The 17,392-nt window shown below is 35.2% G+C and overlaps 2 protein-coding genes, 2 long non-coding RNA genes and 1 pseudogene across 4 annotated transcripts; 4 read left to right on the top strand and 1 right to left on the bottom strand.

Annotated features, from left to right (window-relative positions):
- The first annotated feature begins 823 nt into the window (after nucleotides 1–823).
- On the top strand, nucleotides 824–2,683 carry LOC142525448 (phytosulfokine receptor 2-like). The gene has a single exon (XM_075629744.1). The coding sequence runs from the start codon at nucleotides 1,037–1,039 to the stop codon at nucleotides 2,165–2,167; it is 1,131 nt and encodes a 376-aa protein (XP_075485859.1). The 5' UTR covers nucleotides 824–1,036; the 3' UTR covers nucleotides 2,168–2,683.
- A 2,514-nt stretch (nucleotides 2,684–5,197) lies between these two features.
- LOC142524830 (uncharacterized) lies at nucleotides 5,198–6,839 on the top strand. Its single transcript, XR_012814972.1, has 4 exons — nucleotides 5,198–5,415; nucleotides 5,508–5,531; nucleotides 5,770–5,836; nucleotides 6,420–6,839. It is a non-coding gene; the product is annotated as an uncharacterized LOC142524830 (long non-coding RNA).
- A 425-nt stretch (nucleotides 6,840–7,264) lies between these two features.
- LOC142523996 (peroxidase 12-like) lies at nucleotides 7,265–8,782 on the top strand. The gene is made up of 2 exons (XM_075627720.1): nucleotides 7,265–7,405; nucleotides 8,519–8,782. Exons 1-2 carry the CDS (start codon nucleotides 7,265–7,267, stop codon nucleotides 8,780–8,782), a joined length of 405 nt encoding a protein of 134 aa, XP_075483835.1.
- An 815-nt stretch (nucleotides 8,783–9,597) lies between these two features.
- Nucleotides 9,598–13,174, bottom strand: LOC142524834 (uncharacterized). The gene is made up of 3 exons (XR_012814973.1): nucleotides 12,967–13,174; nucleotides 11,278–11,940; nucleotides 9,598–10,037 (listed from the first exon to the last, which is right to left on the bottom strand). It is a non-coding gene; the product is annotated as an uncharacterized LOC142524834 (long non-coding RNA).
- A 1,433-nt stretch (nucleotides 13,175–14,607) lies between these two features.
- Nucleotides 14,608–17,285, top strand: LOC142523995 (uncharacterized; annotated as a pseudogene).
- The last annotated feature ends 107 nt before the right edge of the window (nucleotides 17,286–17,392 follow it).

The raw sequence follows: 17,392 nt of genomic DNA, 5'->3' as shown, positions 1-17,392 counted from the left end.
ACTTGTTTTGGGGCTCAGGATACAGACTTTCCTTGAATTGGATATGGGAAAAAAGATGGAGAAATATTTTTAAAATTGAAAAATGAAAACTGATACATTGCAAATCTTAAAAATAGGGTTTTTAATTTTTTAAATGGAACAAAATAATGACTTTTTTTAAAAAAAAAATCGTCAAAGATTTTTTAGCCTAGTAACAAAAGTAGTTTTGGGTTTGTCCGGAGGAGTTGGTAGAGTTGATGAAATATATGGATGTTTGATTAATTGTCAGATATTTGAATCTTAGTATCAATATTTTTTTAAGAGAAGTATGTCGCACATGTGTTTTATCAAACTAACTTTATTTGTAGGCTACTACATTAACTTGAAAATTTATCAAATATGCATCAAAAAGTAAAATTTGAAGTTTCATCATTGTGACTGTCGTCATGATTGTAGGCTACTACATTAATCTAAAAATTTATCAAATGTGCATCAAAAACTAAAAATTCAGTTTTCATTATCGTAAAAAAATGTAATATTGGATTCATATCTCATCTGTTACTATCTATTAAGAATCTCTCTAATAGAGACAAAAAAGTTGATCTGTTTTTTTATTTTTCAATTTTACCTTTATTTTATATCAAAAATACATTTTTTTTTATTTTTTTAAATCTCAAAAAATATTATTAAATTTTTTTTTTAAAATTACAACTATTCAAATAGCACTTTAATCTCTAGAGATAATTATAAAAAAACTGTAGATACACGCATCGTGTGTGTAATGTAGCTAGTTAATAAGAATAATTTAGAATTAGGTTATATTGGAATTTTATGTCGGGAATGGGAAGCTTCAACAAGGGCCAAACCGTTGACTCAGCCTGAGTCTACGCTGCACACAGCAGAAACTACCAGTCAATCTTCATATCATACCCCGTGGCCTTAACGGAGGCGACTCTATATTCTCCTTTCGAGACATTAATGTATTACTTTTCGTCTCTTTTTTCAAATTCACACAGTACAATACACACCCTACCATATTTTGTGCGTGTGGACAGAGATGGATCCAGCGCTGCAAGGAGTTCTCGCAGCTATTGGCAGCTTCTTCTTAATAAGCTTGATCATCGGCACCATCTTGGTTATCTGCGGAGAAAACAAAAGTGCGAGATCTGATTCTGTGCCCCGCAGCTGGGACTCTTCGAAGCCCCAAGCCGAGATCAATTTCGGGCTTTCTTCGATTTCCGTAGGCGAGAGTGCCAGTTTTGACCCGACAATGAACCAAATATCGATGCAAGCTTTGATTGATGCGACCAGGAATTTCTCCCCGGACCTAATTGTCGGAGATGGAAGTTTCGGGCTTGTTTACAAAGCCCGGCTCAGCTCGGGCCAACTCATTGCTGTGAAAAGGCTCTCCACGGATGCCTTTCAAGGCTTGCGCGAGTTCCGGGCTGAGATGGAGACCCTTGGGAAGATCAGGCATCCCAATATCGTCAAACTACTCGGCTATTGCGTCGCCGGTTCCGATCGGTTATTAATCTACGAGTTTATGGAAAAGGGAAGTCTTGACCAATGGCTTTACGAGTCGTCATACTCGGAAGAGGGACAGAGTGGTGAAGTAGAATTAAGGTCGCGACTATCTTGGCAAACTAGGATCAAGATTGTTAGATCATTAGCTAAGGGCCTCTCTTATATGCATAATTTGAGTACTCCTATAATTCACAGGGATATCAAAGCTAGTAACGTTTTACTTGATTCAAATTTCGAGTCGCACATTGCGGATTTTGGGTTGGCTAGATCTATGGAAGGGTCTCATTCGCATGTGTCCACGCAGGTAGCGGGGACCTTGGGGTACATGCCACCAGAGTACATCAATGGCTCCACCATGGCTATCATGCCGGGGGATGTATATAGCTTTGGGGTACTAATGTTAGAGACTGTGACAGGGAGGAGACCGAGTTTCCCATTCCCCGGGGATGATGGAAAGGAAGTTAGATTAATGGAGTGGATTCATTCCATGGTGGAACAGAATCGTTACATGGAAATGGTGGATTCTAGTATTTTGAAGGATGGGATCAAAGAAAGTATGGTTGTGGAGGTTTTCAAAATTGGCTTGAAATGTGCTAATGAGAAATGGAAAGTTAGGCCTACGATGAAGGAAGTTGTGGAGGAGCTGGATAAGGTTGTGGCTTGAAATTGTAATTAGTTACATTGTACAAGATAGATGTTTACCAAATGTTTTATATGCTGGTTGGATGCTCGACAAGTGAGAGATGTCCTGTCCTGTCGTATTTTAGAGGTGGAAGATTTGTTCTTAACTAGTTTGGTGATGCATCGTGATTGTATATTCATCGCTCTACGATACATTAGTTGTGTCATCCTTTTGGCTGAGGAATTGAAGGGACGCCTATGGGGTTTCTTTTGCTATAATAATGGTTGCTTCAGTGGAGGTAATGGAAGATGCAATAACTTGCGGGGTGTGTGAAGCATAAGGTGATTGCAAAGGAAGTGGATTCTTTATCTACATCTCCCCATTTTGAGTTGGCCTAGACTAGTACTACTGTTGTTCTTGCATTATGTTTGGACATTTCTTGTTGGGATACGGTTTTTACATGAATTTGCAAATTCATGTACTCGATTGGGCTTAGTTTTCATTTCATATGGTTGCTGTTGAATAATCCAGAAGAATCTCATCGAAAATCTGATTTTATTTACGGGGCATCAAAGCCAAGTTCGTTCTCTGTTTCATTTTTATGAACATCAGTATGAAAATTATATTTACATATTTCCAATTGATATAGTAATATATATTTTTTTAATCATTTTTATGATCTAACATCGAATTAGATTGTTCATGCAGCTTCAAAAGTAATATAAAATGACTACGAAACTGCATGAGCGGATCTGATATATTTAACACATCTTATCATGCTAAGAATAAACAATCGGAACAAGAAATTTATAAGACATTATCGAATGGTCAATATCATAGTCCAACACATAACGATGAGTTTCGACTCCGATACCATGTTAAAATATCATGTTAAAATTGAGAATTAGACCTAACTCGATCTAAAAAATTAGCTCAAAGATGAAGGTTATTCATATGTACAAGCTGCAAAGATTTAATCCAATAAACATGATATATTTGTAATAAGTAAATAAAACAATAACTTCTTGCCAAAAACCAAACCAACCCTCTCCAAAAAAAAAAAAAAAAAAAATACCCATCAGAAAGCTTACGCGAAACACGTTGCACAATCGTGACAATTCGGCTCATTTTCCAGCAACACATTTTCTATTTCGGAAATTAAATCGATCACTATATAGTTGCAAATCTTCATTTAAATATAGTGTTTTTCCCCTTAGTGTAATAAACGATTTTTAAGAATTCAGATATTATGACGGCCGAGTTGGTTACTAATCCATCCTACATTTGGCTTTCTTTACTTTGGGGTCGAGAGCCTCTTAAAAAAGGTCTTTGTTGGAGAGTAGGTAATGGGCTAACTATTCTAGATCACCGAGACCAGTGGATTCCGGGGATTCCGTCGATTGCAAGCTGCACAAACAGAACTTCGGGTTTGGATGTTAAAGTGGCAAGATACATTTCAAATATTGCTGCTGGATTAGCCGTAGGGCTTGCTTCTATCGGATCTGGAGTTGGTCAAGGGACCTCCCCTGTTCCGGTCATGGAATAGATGAAATAAATAAAAAAATGGGTTTTTTGTTTGATCAGGCGACACCCGGATTCGTTTAGGAATAACCAACTCATGGGGAGGTTGGTTCAGAACGTCGTGAGACAGTTCGGTCCATATCCGGTGTGGGCGTTAGAGCATTGAGAGGACCTTTCCCTAGTACGAGAGGACCGGGAAGGAATGAAGAGGAGTTGAGGCAGGATTTTACACTATATGAAGTAGAGGCTATCTTATATATTCCCTTGAATAGGTGGGCAAGTGAAGATACACGATGTTGGATGGGAAGTAAGGGTGGTAAGTATTCAGTCAAAGCGGGATACCTCTTGGAATCTAATTGTTTTTTACCTCCATCATCTCAGTCGACTTGGCCTCTACAATCATGGTGGAATTTTATGCATGGGAAATTGATACTAAAACAGAATCAAAAGGTTTCTTTGCTCTATTAGCTTGATTTGTATAGAGCCATTACTTTCCTTTGATATTAGGAGAAGCATGCCACATCACATTGGTAAGTGGCTCCTTACCAGTGGAGTTTTGATATGTTATCCATCAAACGTATTCATCTCACACTATAATTGTACTCATCTCACATTATATATGCATATACATTTATTAGCTGAGCATGGTTAATAACAACATATCAAGACTATATATATATTTATCAATTTTTAATGTTAAAAAACTAACATATCAAAATCCCTAAATATACATAATTCATTGTTCTTGAAGTCATGTGGAGACAATAACATTTATCTTTAGAAAAATTGTGCATATAATATAATTTATGTTTTATTGACACATAATTATTTGTTTATATGCGCATGCCTATATATTATGTATATGCCTTGAGACTTTAATTTTCCGAATAAACAAAATCAAACAAACACAATATAGTTCTCCCATTTGTTGGCTTCCCTTCTCTTGCTGTCTAATTATCTTCTTCTGTTCACACATTTCCATTTCACAGAGGCTCAAAAGGGGTACTCTCAACCCATATTTGAGGGACTTTCATGGGACTTCTACAAATCTTCATGCCCTCTGGTGGAAACCAATATCAGAAAACAGCTGACGGATAACTTCTCGATGAAGAAAAACCTACTTCCCGCGTTTCTTCGTATTCATATTTATGACTGCTTCCTCAATGTACACATACACACATTCTGTAATGACCCGATTTAATTATATGTTCTTTGGCTATAATTAAGATTAATTATTTTAAATCGAGTAATTTCAAATAATTAATTAGTGTGTTTAAAATATATATTAGAAAATATCGGTTTATAGACGATATTAAAATGTATATTTAAAATTTATAGCACATGAGAGTTGAAATAAAATAGACCAGGTCAAATTTCGAATCTCGAAAAGATAAACACACATATAATACTGAATATAAATATATATTATAGAAAAGAAAATCTATCATACTGAATTCCTCGTTGAAAACCGCGCCATTCTCCCGTAACTTGTTGTTCGAAACTTTCTAACCCATTTTCGTCACCTTTGACCGTCGATTGTGGCTGCACCGGTCTCCTAAAATTCAAGTAAATATACGGTTGGAAAGCTCTCGACGTAAGCTTTCCGTTGATACCACGTTTGATAGCAAAAATCGAGATTCCCGAAAATCCGTCGAAAACCCGTCGCCCGTTTCTTCGTTGAATCTTCGCCGTTCGTCGCCGGAGTTCGGAAATTGATTGAGCGCTTTTGTTCTTCTAGTCATAAGCTTCGTTTTGATATATATATTGAGGTATAAATTATGATTCCATAAATTTTTAAGGGTTGCTCCATTTTTAGTTAAATTTGATATCAATATTGATATTGGTTATATTTTTGATGTAGGTACAAACTTTGAGTTGATTCGAGGTATTGAACAAATTTCAGAATATTTAACAAGTAATGAGATGAATAAATCGAGTATCAGCTAGTTCGATGCTTTGCGACGAATTAAAATAGAAATGATTGATTTTAGGCATTTTAATCGAATATTGAAATTTTAGAAATTTAAAATGCCTAAATAGTTGGAATTAGATTTTTAGTGAATTTAAATGGTTATGGAAATTTTTTTTATAATGATAATAAGATCATTTAAATTAATATTCAGGTAATTTTTCTGAGTTGGCAATTCCATGACTTTCTTGAGGATTTAAGTTACTGGTAAATTAGTTGAGGTACGTAGATCGGTTATTTTCACGATGTCTGACAGAGGCATCTGATGATCCTGTGTATGATTTATTTGCTATTTGCTGATTTATGTGATATTATATGCTGACTCGAATATTATCAGTTGGTAATTGAAGTGCAAAATAAAATAAAATATTTATTTTGTTCACACACATTTTATTTTAGTTAGACACATCAATACCACTGAACATATCATATTGAGCCTATCTGTTATTGAGATCCAGTTATATTTCGGTTGAGATCCATTATATATGTATGATGTGTTATGGTGTTCTGGAGATGTTTGGCTACCTTGATTCGGTCCGGCTTAGGTAGTTGCTGGCTTCGAGACTGGGCCATATCCCAGGCACGGTCCGCTGCGTCGTGGACCAGCTCGAGCATAAATGTATGATTGTTGATATCGATTATTTGACTCCTGATATCCTGATATCTTGCACCGATTCATGCATTGCATTCATGCATGGCATCATTACATTTCTATGTCATATATCGTGGTTTCTTGATGTCTCGTACTGGGGTTGCTGACCCCCGAGAGGGGGCTGTCGTGTCTTTTGTGTGTGGACATGACAGGTGGTACAGGTGGTTCGACCTCAGGCGCTCGAGAGGAAGCCTTAGGAAGTACCAGAGCTCCTTGAGAGTAGACTCAGTTGTATTTAGGTACTGTGTGGTGTTGCTGTCTCCCAGATACTCTATGTATATATTTGGAGGATTGTATTATGGTATTATCGAGCTTGTCGGCTCTATGATATTTTGGTTTGGATATGTCATGATCGTGTCTGGCTGACACATGTGTATGTTGTTGTGTTTATTAAGGGCATATGTTGTTTATTTTGAGTATTTAATTTTCTGGTATATCCTATTTACGGGAAGGTCATGTCGAAATTTTTATAGGCCCAAACGCAAATTTTTAACTCACTTTTCCGCTGTTTACTAATTAATCAAGATTGCATGTTAATAAATCGTGATTAGGATAACGGGCCCTCACACATTCTCTCTTAATAGCTAGCTATGATGTAAATATACGTATTGGATTTGCTGATGATAAAGAAATGGACGCATATGGATTTGCAGGGATGCGATGTTCAGCACTGCTTGGTGCCTCTGCAACTCGTATGATATATAGTTCACGACGTCGTAAAGCGTCCAGATTTAAGTTTGAAGGCTGAGGCCTTCAGCTTCACAGAAGAAGTCTCAGGTGAATTGGGACGAAAGTGTGGGAGAGTTGTTTCGTGCGCTGATATTCTTGCCCTTGCTGCCCGAGATGCTATTTCTATCGTAAATTAACGAATCTTTTGAACTTTATTACAAATTATTTATATATTATAACTTTGGAATAATAGCACTCATTCCAGAATCCCGTTGCAGTCCGGTGGCCTTATTACCGTTTTCCATAGGGCAGACGCCACGGCCTAAAGATGGTAGCAATGAAGGATCTACAAATCAGCATACCGCCATCGTCGACCAAAACCGATGACATGATCTCTTATTTTGCCCCCAAGAACTTCACCATTACCGAAATGGTGGTCCTCTCCGGCGCCCATATGATCGGAAGCATGGTTCGCAAGAACGGGAACGGAACGGCCGGAACGGATGCAACCTTGACGAGGTTCCGGGGTGTGTAGGTTGATGGCTTGTATCGGCGTTTCATATACCGAAAATGGGAATTTAACGGCGGAACGGAACGGGACACGCGGAACGGAACGGAATGGAAGGGAAGAAATTTGTAGGTTGATGGCTTGAATATAAATGTTTGTTTTCATCAACTTATATTTCATTTCTCAAATTGTTATTTTATTATCATATGATATGAGTAATTTAATAAGCTTAATATTAATTTCACTAGGAACATTGGAAAGCAAAGTACATCGGTTAATGTGAGATGGTGAATCTTGAGTCTTCTTCCCGCTGCACCCATCAATGAAAGACTAATAAAGAATAGATCGCAAGTCAACTATTTTTATTGAGAAATTTTCATTACAAAGTGTGAAAAAAACTAAGTTAATTATAAAATATTTATATTTTAATTTTGTTAAATAATTTGTAACATCACTTTATATAAGATTTGATGCTTATTATTAGCCCATCACTCTAAATTGATTCAAATTTGTGCGAACTTATATATATCAAATCGAAAATATTTTAAAGTTTTAATTAATTAAATACAAATAATTTTTAATAGTATATTTAATTTTTGATATGGTTGGAAATATTTTAAATATAATGACGATATAAATTGTGTTCAATAAATTTTTAATAAAATTATAAAAATATTTTAATGTCTTATTTACATCAAATAATCTATTTAAACGATATTTATTTTAATTTTCACATTTCTGAATATTTTTCAAAATTTTTAATTTTTATATATTTATAATATTTTTTTAAAATACTCATTCCGCGATCGGTTTCGCGAAATTTCATTGTAACTGTAACGGTAGCATCCGTTCCGATCTCCGCGACCGCGACAGCGAACCATGATCAGAAGAGCCCGCTGCTCATCCTTCAGTGGCCGTCTCTACCCTAATCAAGATCCCACCATGGACAAGAGATTTGCAAGATATCTGAAAGCAATTTGCCCCTCAGCAAACTCAAACACCACCGCCGCACTAGACATCCGAACGCCGTATACATTTGACAGCATGTACTACGTTGATCTCTTGTATGGATAGGGGTTGTTAGCTTCGGACGAAAATTTGAACATGGATTATAGAACTGGAGCGATTGCCGAGGGCTTTGCCTTTGATCGAGACAGATTTGCTAGTGCAATGATAAAGATGTCGCAGCTAAATGTGTTGACTGGGGAAGAAGGGGAGATTCGGGTGAATTGCTCCGCTAGGAATTTGGACAACGTGCTACTTCCTTCTGCTGCGGACGAGACGATGAAGCGCGGGTCCTCTGCACTTTTTGAGGGGACGAAGCACTGTATTTATTAAGGATGGGCGTACGTATGCGAACTTGATTATGTCATGTTAGAATCTTGGATTTTAATACTAAAATGGAATAAAAAGATAAGATACTAATATCGAGTTAGGTCCATTAAAATTTTAAATTATCTGAATGTAAAAAAACTTTTGAAAATATTCATTTTTATTACGAAAATATTGGTGTTAGGAAAAAAAAGGTGTAAATGGTATACGTTAAATTATCTGGATTTAAAACAGCTTTTGAAAAGATATGTATTTTTTAATTCTTTTCTGAAAGACGAACTTCAAATATTGTTTTCCAAATTTTAAAATTTGGGGTAAATTCTATATTGTTTGTAATAGTTTATGTAAGAAAAAATCATGTATTAAAATAATATGCAATAAAATGGTGAAGTAAAATATTTAATATTTTCTGGACAGTTAATACCCCCTTAAATTAATCTTATATGCTTCGATGTGCACTATCCAATCTAAAAATAACAAACGTCACTTTTTATATTCTGAAATCATTTCTTTTCCCTAATACATAAAAAAATTGAACCCAAATATTATATAGCCTATTTCCGGAAAGTTTACATTATTATAACATAATAATTACACACATATACTTGTATATATGTAGAGATATATATCTTCTGTTTACATTATACTGACAAATACTTCAGAATAATATTGATTACCGATATTTCTTACAAGGACCGCTCAGTTACTGCGGTTTGTGAGATCCTGGATTTGTCCTAGGGAATCCTGGAAAATATGTTGATCTCCATATCAGAACTCACACTTCCATATCAACATAAATATGAATTTTACGCTTTCAAATATTGAAATCCTAATGTATCTTCACAACTACACAATACCCAAAAAAAAGAACAAAAAAAATTGTATCTCAGTCGTCTCCTAAGTCGAAGAAAATACCATAGAAATAAATCAAAGTGACACCCCATAGAAAGACTGCAAACATTAATACTGCATGGAAAAAAATATACCCTGCGTAACAAAATTGGAACCCAAGCAATAATATGGACACAATAGATTTGCTGGCCGTCCTTGGCTGGTATATTGCCACGCCTTGAAAATTCAGATAATCTAAGCAAAGATGAACTGGTCTTTCGTTCATGGGATTTAATGCAACATCTCGCTGGTTGCCTTCTTATTGAAACAAGGTTGATGAAAGGCCCGGGTAAAAATCAATAGCTACATTATCGAACAGGAACAAGTTTTCTCATTCCCGTCTTTGTATTCATTATCCAATCCATCTTCACTGAGATAACACGTAACACCTTATTAGTAGAGAGGTCAGTTCTCTCTCCCCAAATGTTACGGGAAAACAGACTCTACATGTGTTTTACCAAAATTAATCAATTTCCACTCAAATGAAGAACAGATAATAAAGTGTGGTTTTGGCATTCAAATATATGTCACAAACTTATTTATATTTATTGTGGTTCACAAAAAACGAATTTGGAACTCCAAGTCTAAACTTTCCCAAGTGACCCCAAAAACACAAATAAACAAAGTGCCTCGGATGAACACAAAGGCTTAAACAAAACAATTCATCTAAACCAAATTAGAAAGAGCATAAAACAAGAAAATCAAAGCTATACAAAAGAAAGATGCAGAGATATCTCATTCTCATACAACCCTCTCAACTCAGAATTCGAGTCCTCAGGCGAACAAAAAGGCTTAAACAAAAGAATCCATCTTCACCAAATTAGAAAAATTTCTTATCTTGACAGACATGTAGATCTTTATCTTTGACACTGGTACGGCCAAGATATTTCTCATCACGTACAGAGTTGTAAAATTCACCTTTTTCAATTAATGACTGATAATAAATTCCTCAAAAGAGCACTAGAAGTGCAATGAACATCAGATGTTGAGTGAACTTTCACAAGTTTAACTAAATTGCCAAGTCCATGGTGCCATGGTACATGCACTACCTACCACATCCAGTTAGTTTACTTTATTTAATTTTTTTTAAAAAAAACATAAAACATCAGCATGGTCGAACGTCCACATTCCTCAGACAACTAATACTGTAACTTAAATCTCTAAATTTTGCATCGTCGCAGACCTTCCGTTCGACTCTGAAAACTTTGGGCTTCAGAAACTTGATGACCAGAAAGTCCAAGTTCTTATTTAAAGAAGTTTCAGTTGCCAAGAATTCAAAGATGTGGTTTGAACCTTGACATGATGTTTAAAAGAGGAAATTTGTATCACATGCACTAGGAAGCAGGGCCAATCAAATTATAGATACCCACAGTTTTGACAATTAAGAAAGCAATGTAGAAGTTTTAAATCTGTATTTAAATTGATGTCATGTAGTCACTTCTCATCTCTCCCAATGGTGTAAGTTCCACATACTTTAGCAAAGCCAAAAGCTAAGGAAATACAGTTTATGACACCAAATATACTAGCAAAAAACCATTAAAGTGTATGAACAGGTTCAATAAACGTAGTAATATTTTCATTGGAAAATTTAGCATATGAAGCTCTCGTACCTCATCTCAAATTCCCGAACCTCAACAAGCTCTCCCCCAGTTGCATCTGTCCACTGCACTGTCCTCCTCCCCGTTTGACTAGCAGCAGCATCATTCATTTCAGATAATGCTTCATGTTCATTTCTATTGGTGCAACCAACACCAGCGGACGCCACTAGAGACAGAGAACTATCTGTCGATTTCTTAAAACTGCTCTTTAAACTAATTTTTTTCCTAGCACTAGGATTATCATCAATCGGATCAGCTAAGTTCCTTTCATTTTTACTCTCAACTAAAACTGCTGGTCCCGACAAGACTTCTTGGTTTTGTTTAGGTCCAACTTTCAGAGGAGATGAGTTCTCAAGTCCAGTTGCAGCACGGCTAAAACATCCAAACGAGGCGCACCCACGTGCAATTCTATCCTTACCAGAAGGCCAGCTGGAGATCAGGAACCGTCTCTTGGTCCACCAACTGGTATTGATTCCACGGAATTACTCTCATGGGTTTTGCCTCGGTTTTTTGACCCAATAACAAAAGAGCCAAGCCCTTACTGTATCCAGAAGCTGAAGAAGAGAAAAATCCTCCTCCTTCTACTGCAAATAACATTAGTTCTTCTCATCCAGGTACCACCCAACCTAATTCCCTTTTTTTAAGCTTTATTTGAATCCGAGCACAATCATTCACCTGCCATAAGCAACACACAACAGACTCACATATTTGGCAATGTATGACTGAAAATATGAAGATAGATGAAACATCACCAGCTTCAGACCTAATCCTATAAAGCATCAACTTCCTGATTAAAATGGAATAACTACTGGTTGCTCCGTTAGGCAAAAATAATGGAAGACACAGTTTGGACAAATACTTATAAAACCTTTTTATAAAAGAATTATTTACAAAAAATTTATAAAATATTTTAAAAGTTGTTTTAGAAATAAATATAAGTTTGGACAACTATTCTATAAAAATGTTTTTTACCGTTAAAAATGTTTTAAAAATTCTAAAAACATCACAAAAAAACATCTCAACTGTCATTTACAAAGTATACTTGAAGAGCATATTTTTAAAAAACATTTTTATAAAAATCTTATCCAGACATTCTTTAAGTTTTTTACACTTGTAAAACGTTTGTAAAGTCCTTGCGCAAACAAACCAGGACGAGATTTCCATTTTTAAGTATTCTGGACGCGGTGCTTATCCAAGTAAAGAAAGACCTGAATCTTACTCGGCATTCCACATTACCTCAAATTACATACAGATCACTGATGCCACAACACTAATTTATTAGAAGTTCTCAAATTACATACAGATCACTGATGCCACAACACTAATTTATTAGAAGTTTATTTTTTTAAAACAATTTTAACAAGTTAAGATCAACACAAATGTAAAACTGATAAAAAGAACTGAAAAGGTAAAATTCAACAAGATAATTTCACCTACAAAGCGCCAAAGAAATCATATTCACTAGAAATTCGCAAATAAAATAAAATTCCTCCAAACGAATTGCACAATCCCTGGGGAGAACAAAATGAAAACAAAACGCAGAAACTAAATTCCGCAATATTTTCCCGACAACAGTCAACAATATGGTGAAAGATCTCGCAAAAAGAGCAGTAACAATTAAAGCAAATCAAGAAATACAAACAGCCGCAGATACTATTTATAGCACGAGTAGATAGATTTGAGCGGAAGCGAGACACATACAGATCTGAGAGCTATCTCCAATGACAATTCTGCAGGTAGAAGACTGCATCTCCGATCGCTAACAAGATATCTTAATCTTAAAGATTAAGCTCAAAGCTATTTTGTATGAATATTATAGTCGGAATTAAGATTTAAAAAACACAAGATTTCTTATTTAATGGTCTTTTTTGCAGTGAGAGAGATGTGAGTAAAACTGCGGTGCCAATGGAAATGAAACGAATGGAATAATAAATATCTATATTATATTATTAATATTAAATATGAGATTTTTTAAATAATTATTTTTAACGTCCAAATATTTAATTTCATAATTATATTTTCATGATACTAAAACTTCAGTCAAATCACTTCATTTTTGCATAGAAAAAAATCTAAACAAAACTTTTTATTTTAAATCGAATAATTTTTCTAAATTGAAAATAATTTCGTGTTAACTGTTTAATATTATTTAATCAAAATAAAAATAATAATAACACATTCAATATTTATGCATCGTTTACTAGCAGCAATTAATAACCGAATGGATAGAACTATAAAAAATTCTTTGTTCAACACATATAATAAATATTTTTCACTCACAAAATAATATAATATTTTTAAAGTATTTTTATCATATATATGATATAATCTAATTAATTAATAATAAAATCGTTTTCTTTAAAAATGGCAGATATAAAGTGAGAGCTTCTTTAGGTTTTTTTTTTTCGTTCTGATTTTCACACATTAAAACCCTACATAAACCTTTTTTTTATTTTCTTTTAATTTGTTAATTACTATATATTTGTTATTGTCTAGTGCGTAATCGGCTATCATCGGTTCTGTCAGAGTTGAAAACCGTCGCTAATATTTGCGACGGTTTTAGTAAAACCGCCGCCAATGTGGATCGGCGACGGTTTTAATTATACCGTCGCTATTAGTGACGGTTTATTCGAACAGTCGCTAATAACAGTCGCTATTAGCGACTTTTTTTGAAAAATCGTCGCTATTAGTTTCAAAAACCGTCGTACATCAATGTCTTAGTCCAATCAAGTCTCGTCCATTTACAAGGATGAGACCAAATTTATCCTCTGATCCGCCCCACCTCAATTCTACAAAATTTCTCTCCCAAGTCCCAAGCCCTTTAGCGACAGAATAGAATTGCGGACTCCCGAAGAAATCGAATTGCTCATCGGCAAGGCAACAATCCAGGTAAGAATCGGCTATACATTTTTTATTTTTTATTTTATAGCTTCTCTGTGTGTGATTTGTGGTTTCTTGATTGTTTGTTGTTGAGTTGTTGATTGACTATTACTTGTTTATTTGTTTAATAATTATTTTATTCTTGTTTAGGATTATAAATCGAACTATTTCAAAATGGAATATCAATCTGCTGCAAAGAAAGGAAAAACATTGATATCCTCTTTCTTTAAGAAGAGAGATCGTCAAGCTAGTGAAGATACTTCAATTCCTACGGTCCTTACAATGCAACATCAATCCAGTGAAAGTCTTCTATTTCCCAATATCCAAATTCCTTCATGTTCCTCTCCTAGAGACGATCATCAGTCTTCGTCTACTTTTATTGAACGAGATACGGGAAAAAGAAAACAGATATGTGAATATCATGTTAATGTACGAGATGAGATAAGACGTTCATATCTAAATATGGGGCCTTATCAACCAGATATGTTGGAGTATCCAGGTACAAAATTTGGAAGCCAGAATCGTCGTTTTCAGAAAAAATGGTTTCAGAAATTTTATTGGTTGGAGTATTCGCCTTCAACAAATAAGGCATATTGTTTCTATTGTTTTCTTTTCCTGAATGATGTTAATTCATCTAATATCTCGGCATTGGTCAATGAAGGATTTGACAATTGGAAAAGGGTAAACCAAGGAAAAACATGTGCTTTTCTTGCTCATATTGGTTCTGCAGCTTCTTCACCTCATACTATGTGTGAGAGAAGGGCTGAAAATTTGATGAGGCCCTCACAACATATTGATAAAGTGATGCATGCACAATCTAAAGAGGAAAAAGAGAAAAATCGTCTGCGTTTGAGCACCTCAATTGTAGCTGTTCGTTGGCTAGCACTTCAAGGTTGTGCTTTTAGAGGTAACGATGAATCTCTATCTTCATCTAATCGTGGAAATTTTCTTGAATTGGTGAAGGCTTTTGCAAAAATGAATATAGAAATTGATGAAGTTGTGCTTGAGAATGCTCCAAAAAATGCCCAATATATCGCTCCAGAAATTCAGAAAGAGATTTTACATATTATGGCCAATAGAGTACGACAGATGGTTCGTGAAGAAGTTGGAGATAAATACTTCTGTATTCTTGTTGAGTTGTGTCAGCAATTGACCGAGAGTGGACGGTCAAGTGTTTATGTTATGTTGACTAGATTGATTCATTTTGTTTTGATCTTACCTGTGTCTACTGCCACTACTGAGCGGGCTTTTTCAGCAATGAAGCATGTGAAGACGGCACTTCGCAATAAAATGGAGGATGACTTTCTTGCCGATTGTTTGACACTCTGTATTGAACGAGATTTAGCTAAACATATTGATGTAAATTCTATTATTGATGAATTTTATGTTTTAAAATCTCGTAGGGCACAACTTCGTTGAACGATATAATGTAATTTTTTTTTAATAATATATAACTTATCATATTGACTTCAAGCCCCCAACTTTTATTACTGCATCCGTCCATGCGGTTCTGTATGTATTTTGGATCTCTGGGAATAGATATTGGATCGAAGTGTGCGCCTCTGAGTTTGAACTGGTGAGCTCTGCATTTAATTCTTGACGGAATTTTATTTTATCGGTTGCTGTTGTTGCATTCTGAAGCAAGGTTTTAATTTAACGTGGTCATATCTTGCTTAGTATATTTTGCTTGAGTTTTATTTGTTCATTGCCTTAATGTATCTTTTGTTCTTTAATTTTGTTCTTGAGGTGGAAAAGGTCATGTTATGAACTGGGTTTTCTGTTCCATGTCTCTTCCAGCAAAAAAGAGGGATACTTTTGTCTGAGGCTTTCACTTGGGCAACCATTTCAGTTGCTGAAAATATTATTTGCAAAGCTGTTTGTGTGAATTTAAAGCGGAATAAATGGGATTTTGTGAACCAGCTGTCTTCAACACTCGCAAATTCCTTTATTTGCCGTGTTTTTCGAGAGTTTCAGATATCTCCAAATCTAGTTTAGAGTTCTACCAGAGAATAAGAGTACATGAATGCCTTTTGGATTCGTTAGAGTCTTGTTTTATATTCTGATTCATGCGATGGTGGATTCTTTGACGATGCATTATGTTTGACGAAAAAATTGATGATATCAAAAGGTTATTTACCTTTGGAAATTTCAAAACCACTGGTCAATAGTTATGATGCGAGTTTTTCAAAGCAGTGCAGTTTTTGATTCATTGATTAGGATTTGTACAGAACTTGGGGCGACAGTGGATGCATATGTTGTGATCGAGAAACTGAGATCAAGAGGTCATTGGATTTCAATCCATGGATGGAACAATTTTTTTAACCTTCTCTTGAAGCTAGACGAAGTTGGTTGATTTTGGATAGCGTAATATGAAATGATATCATATCGATGTTGTGAAAATTTGAATTCGCTGAATCTTATGATTTATAATCATTGATTTATGTAGGATGCTGAGAAGTGGGTTTTTGCCAAATGTCATCAGTTTTAATATGTTAACTGATGAAGCGTGTAGGGCTTCACTTTAGCTCACGAACTTGTGAAGAAAATGGGTGATATGTCCAGAGGTTGTGTATGCCTCATGTAGTTGGTTACAATTGTTTCATCAATGGTTATTGCAAGATGAGTTAAGATGGATTGCGCCAAAGAAATTCTAGTTGAAATGGTCAAGATGGAAGTGGTGCCTAATGTTAGGACCTATGCTACTATGGTTGGTGGGTATGCGAGGCATGGGTATTTGGAGGCGGCTTTGAAACTTTGTGATATTATGGTCGAAAAAGGTCTGATGCTTGATTCAGTGACGTATAATTCATTGGATACATGTGGAAGGTTTTATACCAGTGTAGTCTCTCTTTGTTATCCAATATAATGGAAAATTACATATCTCCTGATCATTTCACCCATTCTATCGTTGCAAAAGAACTGTGCGGGAATGGTCATGTTGCTGAAGCTCTAAAGTTTCATGGCTGGGCTCTGAATCTTGTCAAACATAGCTTTCCCTTAAAATATTTTAATCAATTATCTTTGCAGAAACGACAATATATCAGGAGCCAAACAGCTTCTGTGTTCCATGTTTGTTAGGGGATTCATCCTCAACCTTGTGACATAATACCATGATTGATGGATATTGTAAGGCAGGTTAAATGGGAATAGCTGTTAACAAGTATCCTGACATGGTATAAACGGAGAAGGATTCGGATTAATTATGTAAAGAAGAATTGTAAATGTTGCAACAAAACACAACAAATAC

This window comes from Primulina tabacum, chromosome 14 (genome assembly GCF_025594145.1).
Source record: "Primulina tabacum isolate GXHZ01 chromosome 14, ASM2559414v2, whole genome shotgun sequence".
Classification (NCBI taxonomy): Eukaryota; Viridiplantae; Streptophyta; class Magnoliopsida; order Lamiales; family Gesneriaceae; genus Primulina; species Primulina tabacum.
Note: the sequence above shows the minus strand (reverse complement) of the source record. Positions and strands in the feature narration are given on the sequence as shown.

Excerpts from the sequence above, each read along its gene's own strand:
- LOC142525448 (XM_075629744.1), top strand. The coding sequence starts at position 1,037 with ATGGATCCAGCGCTGCAAGGAGTTCTCGCAGCTATTGGCAGCTTCTTC.
- LOC142523996 (XM_075627720.1), top strand. The coding sequence starts at position 7,265 with ATGGTAGCAATGAAGGATCTACAAATCAGCATACCGCCATCGTCGACC. Across the intron at positions 7,406-8,518 it reads CCCATATGATCGGAAGCATG|GGGTTGTTAGCTTCGGACGA; the intron begins GTTCGCAAGAAC and ends TTGTATGGATAG.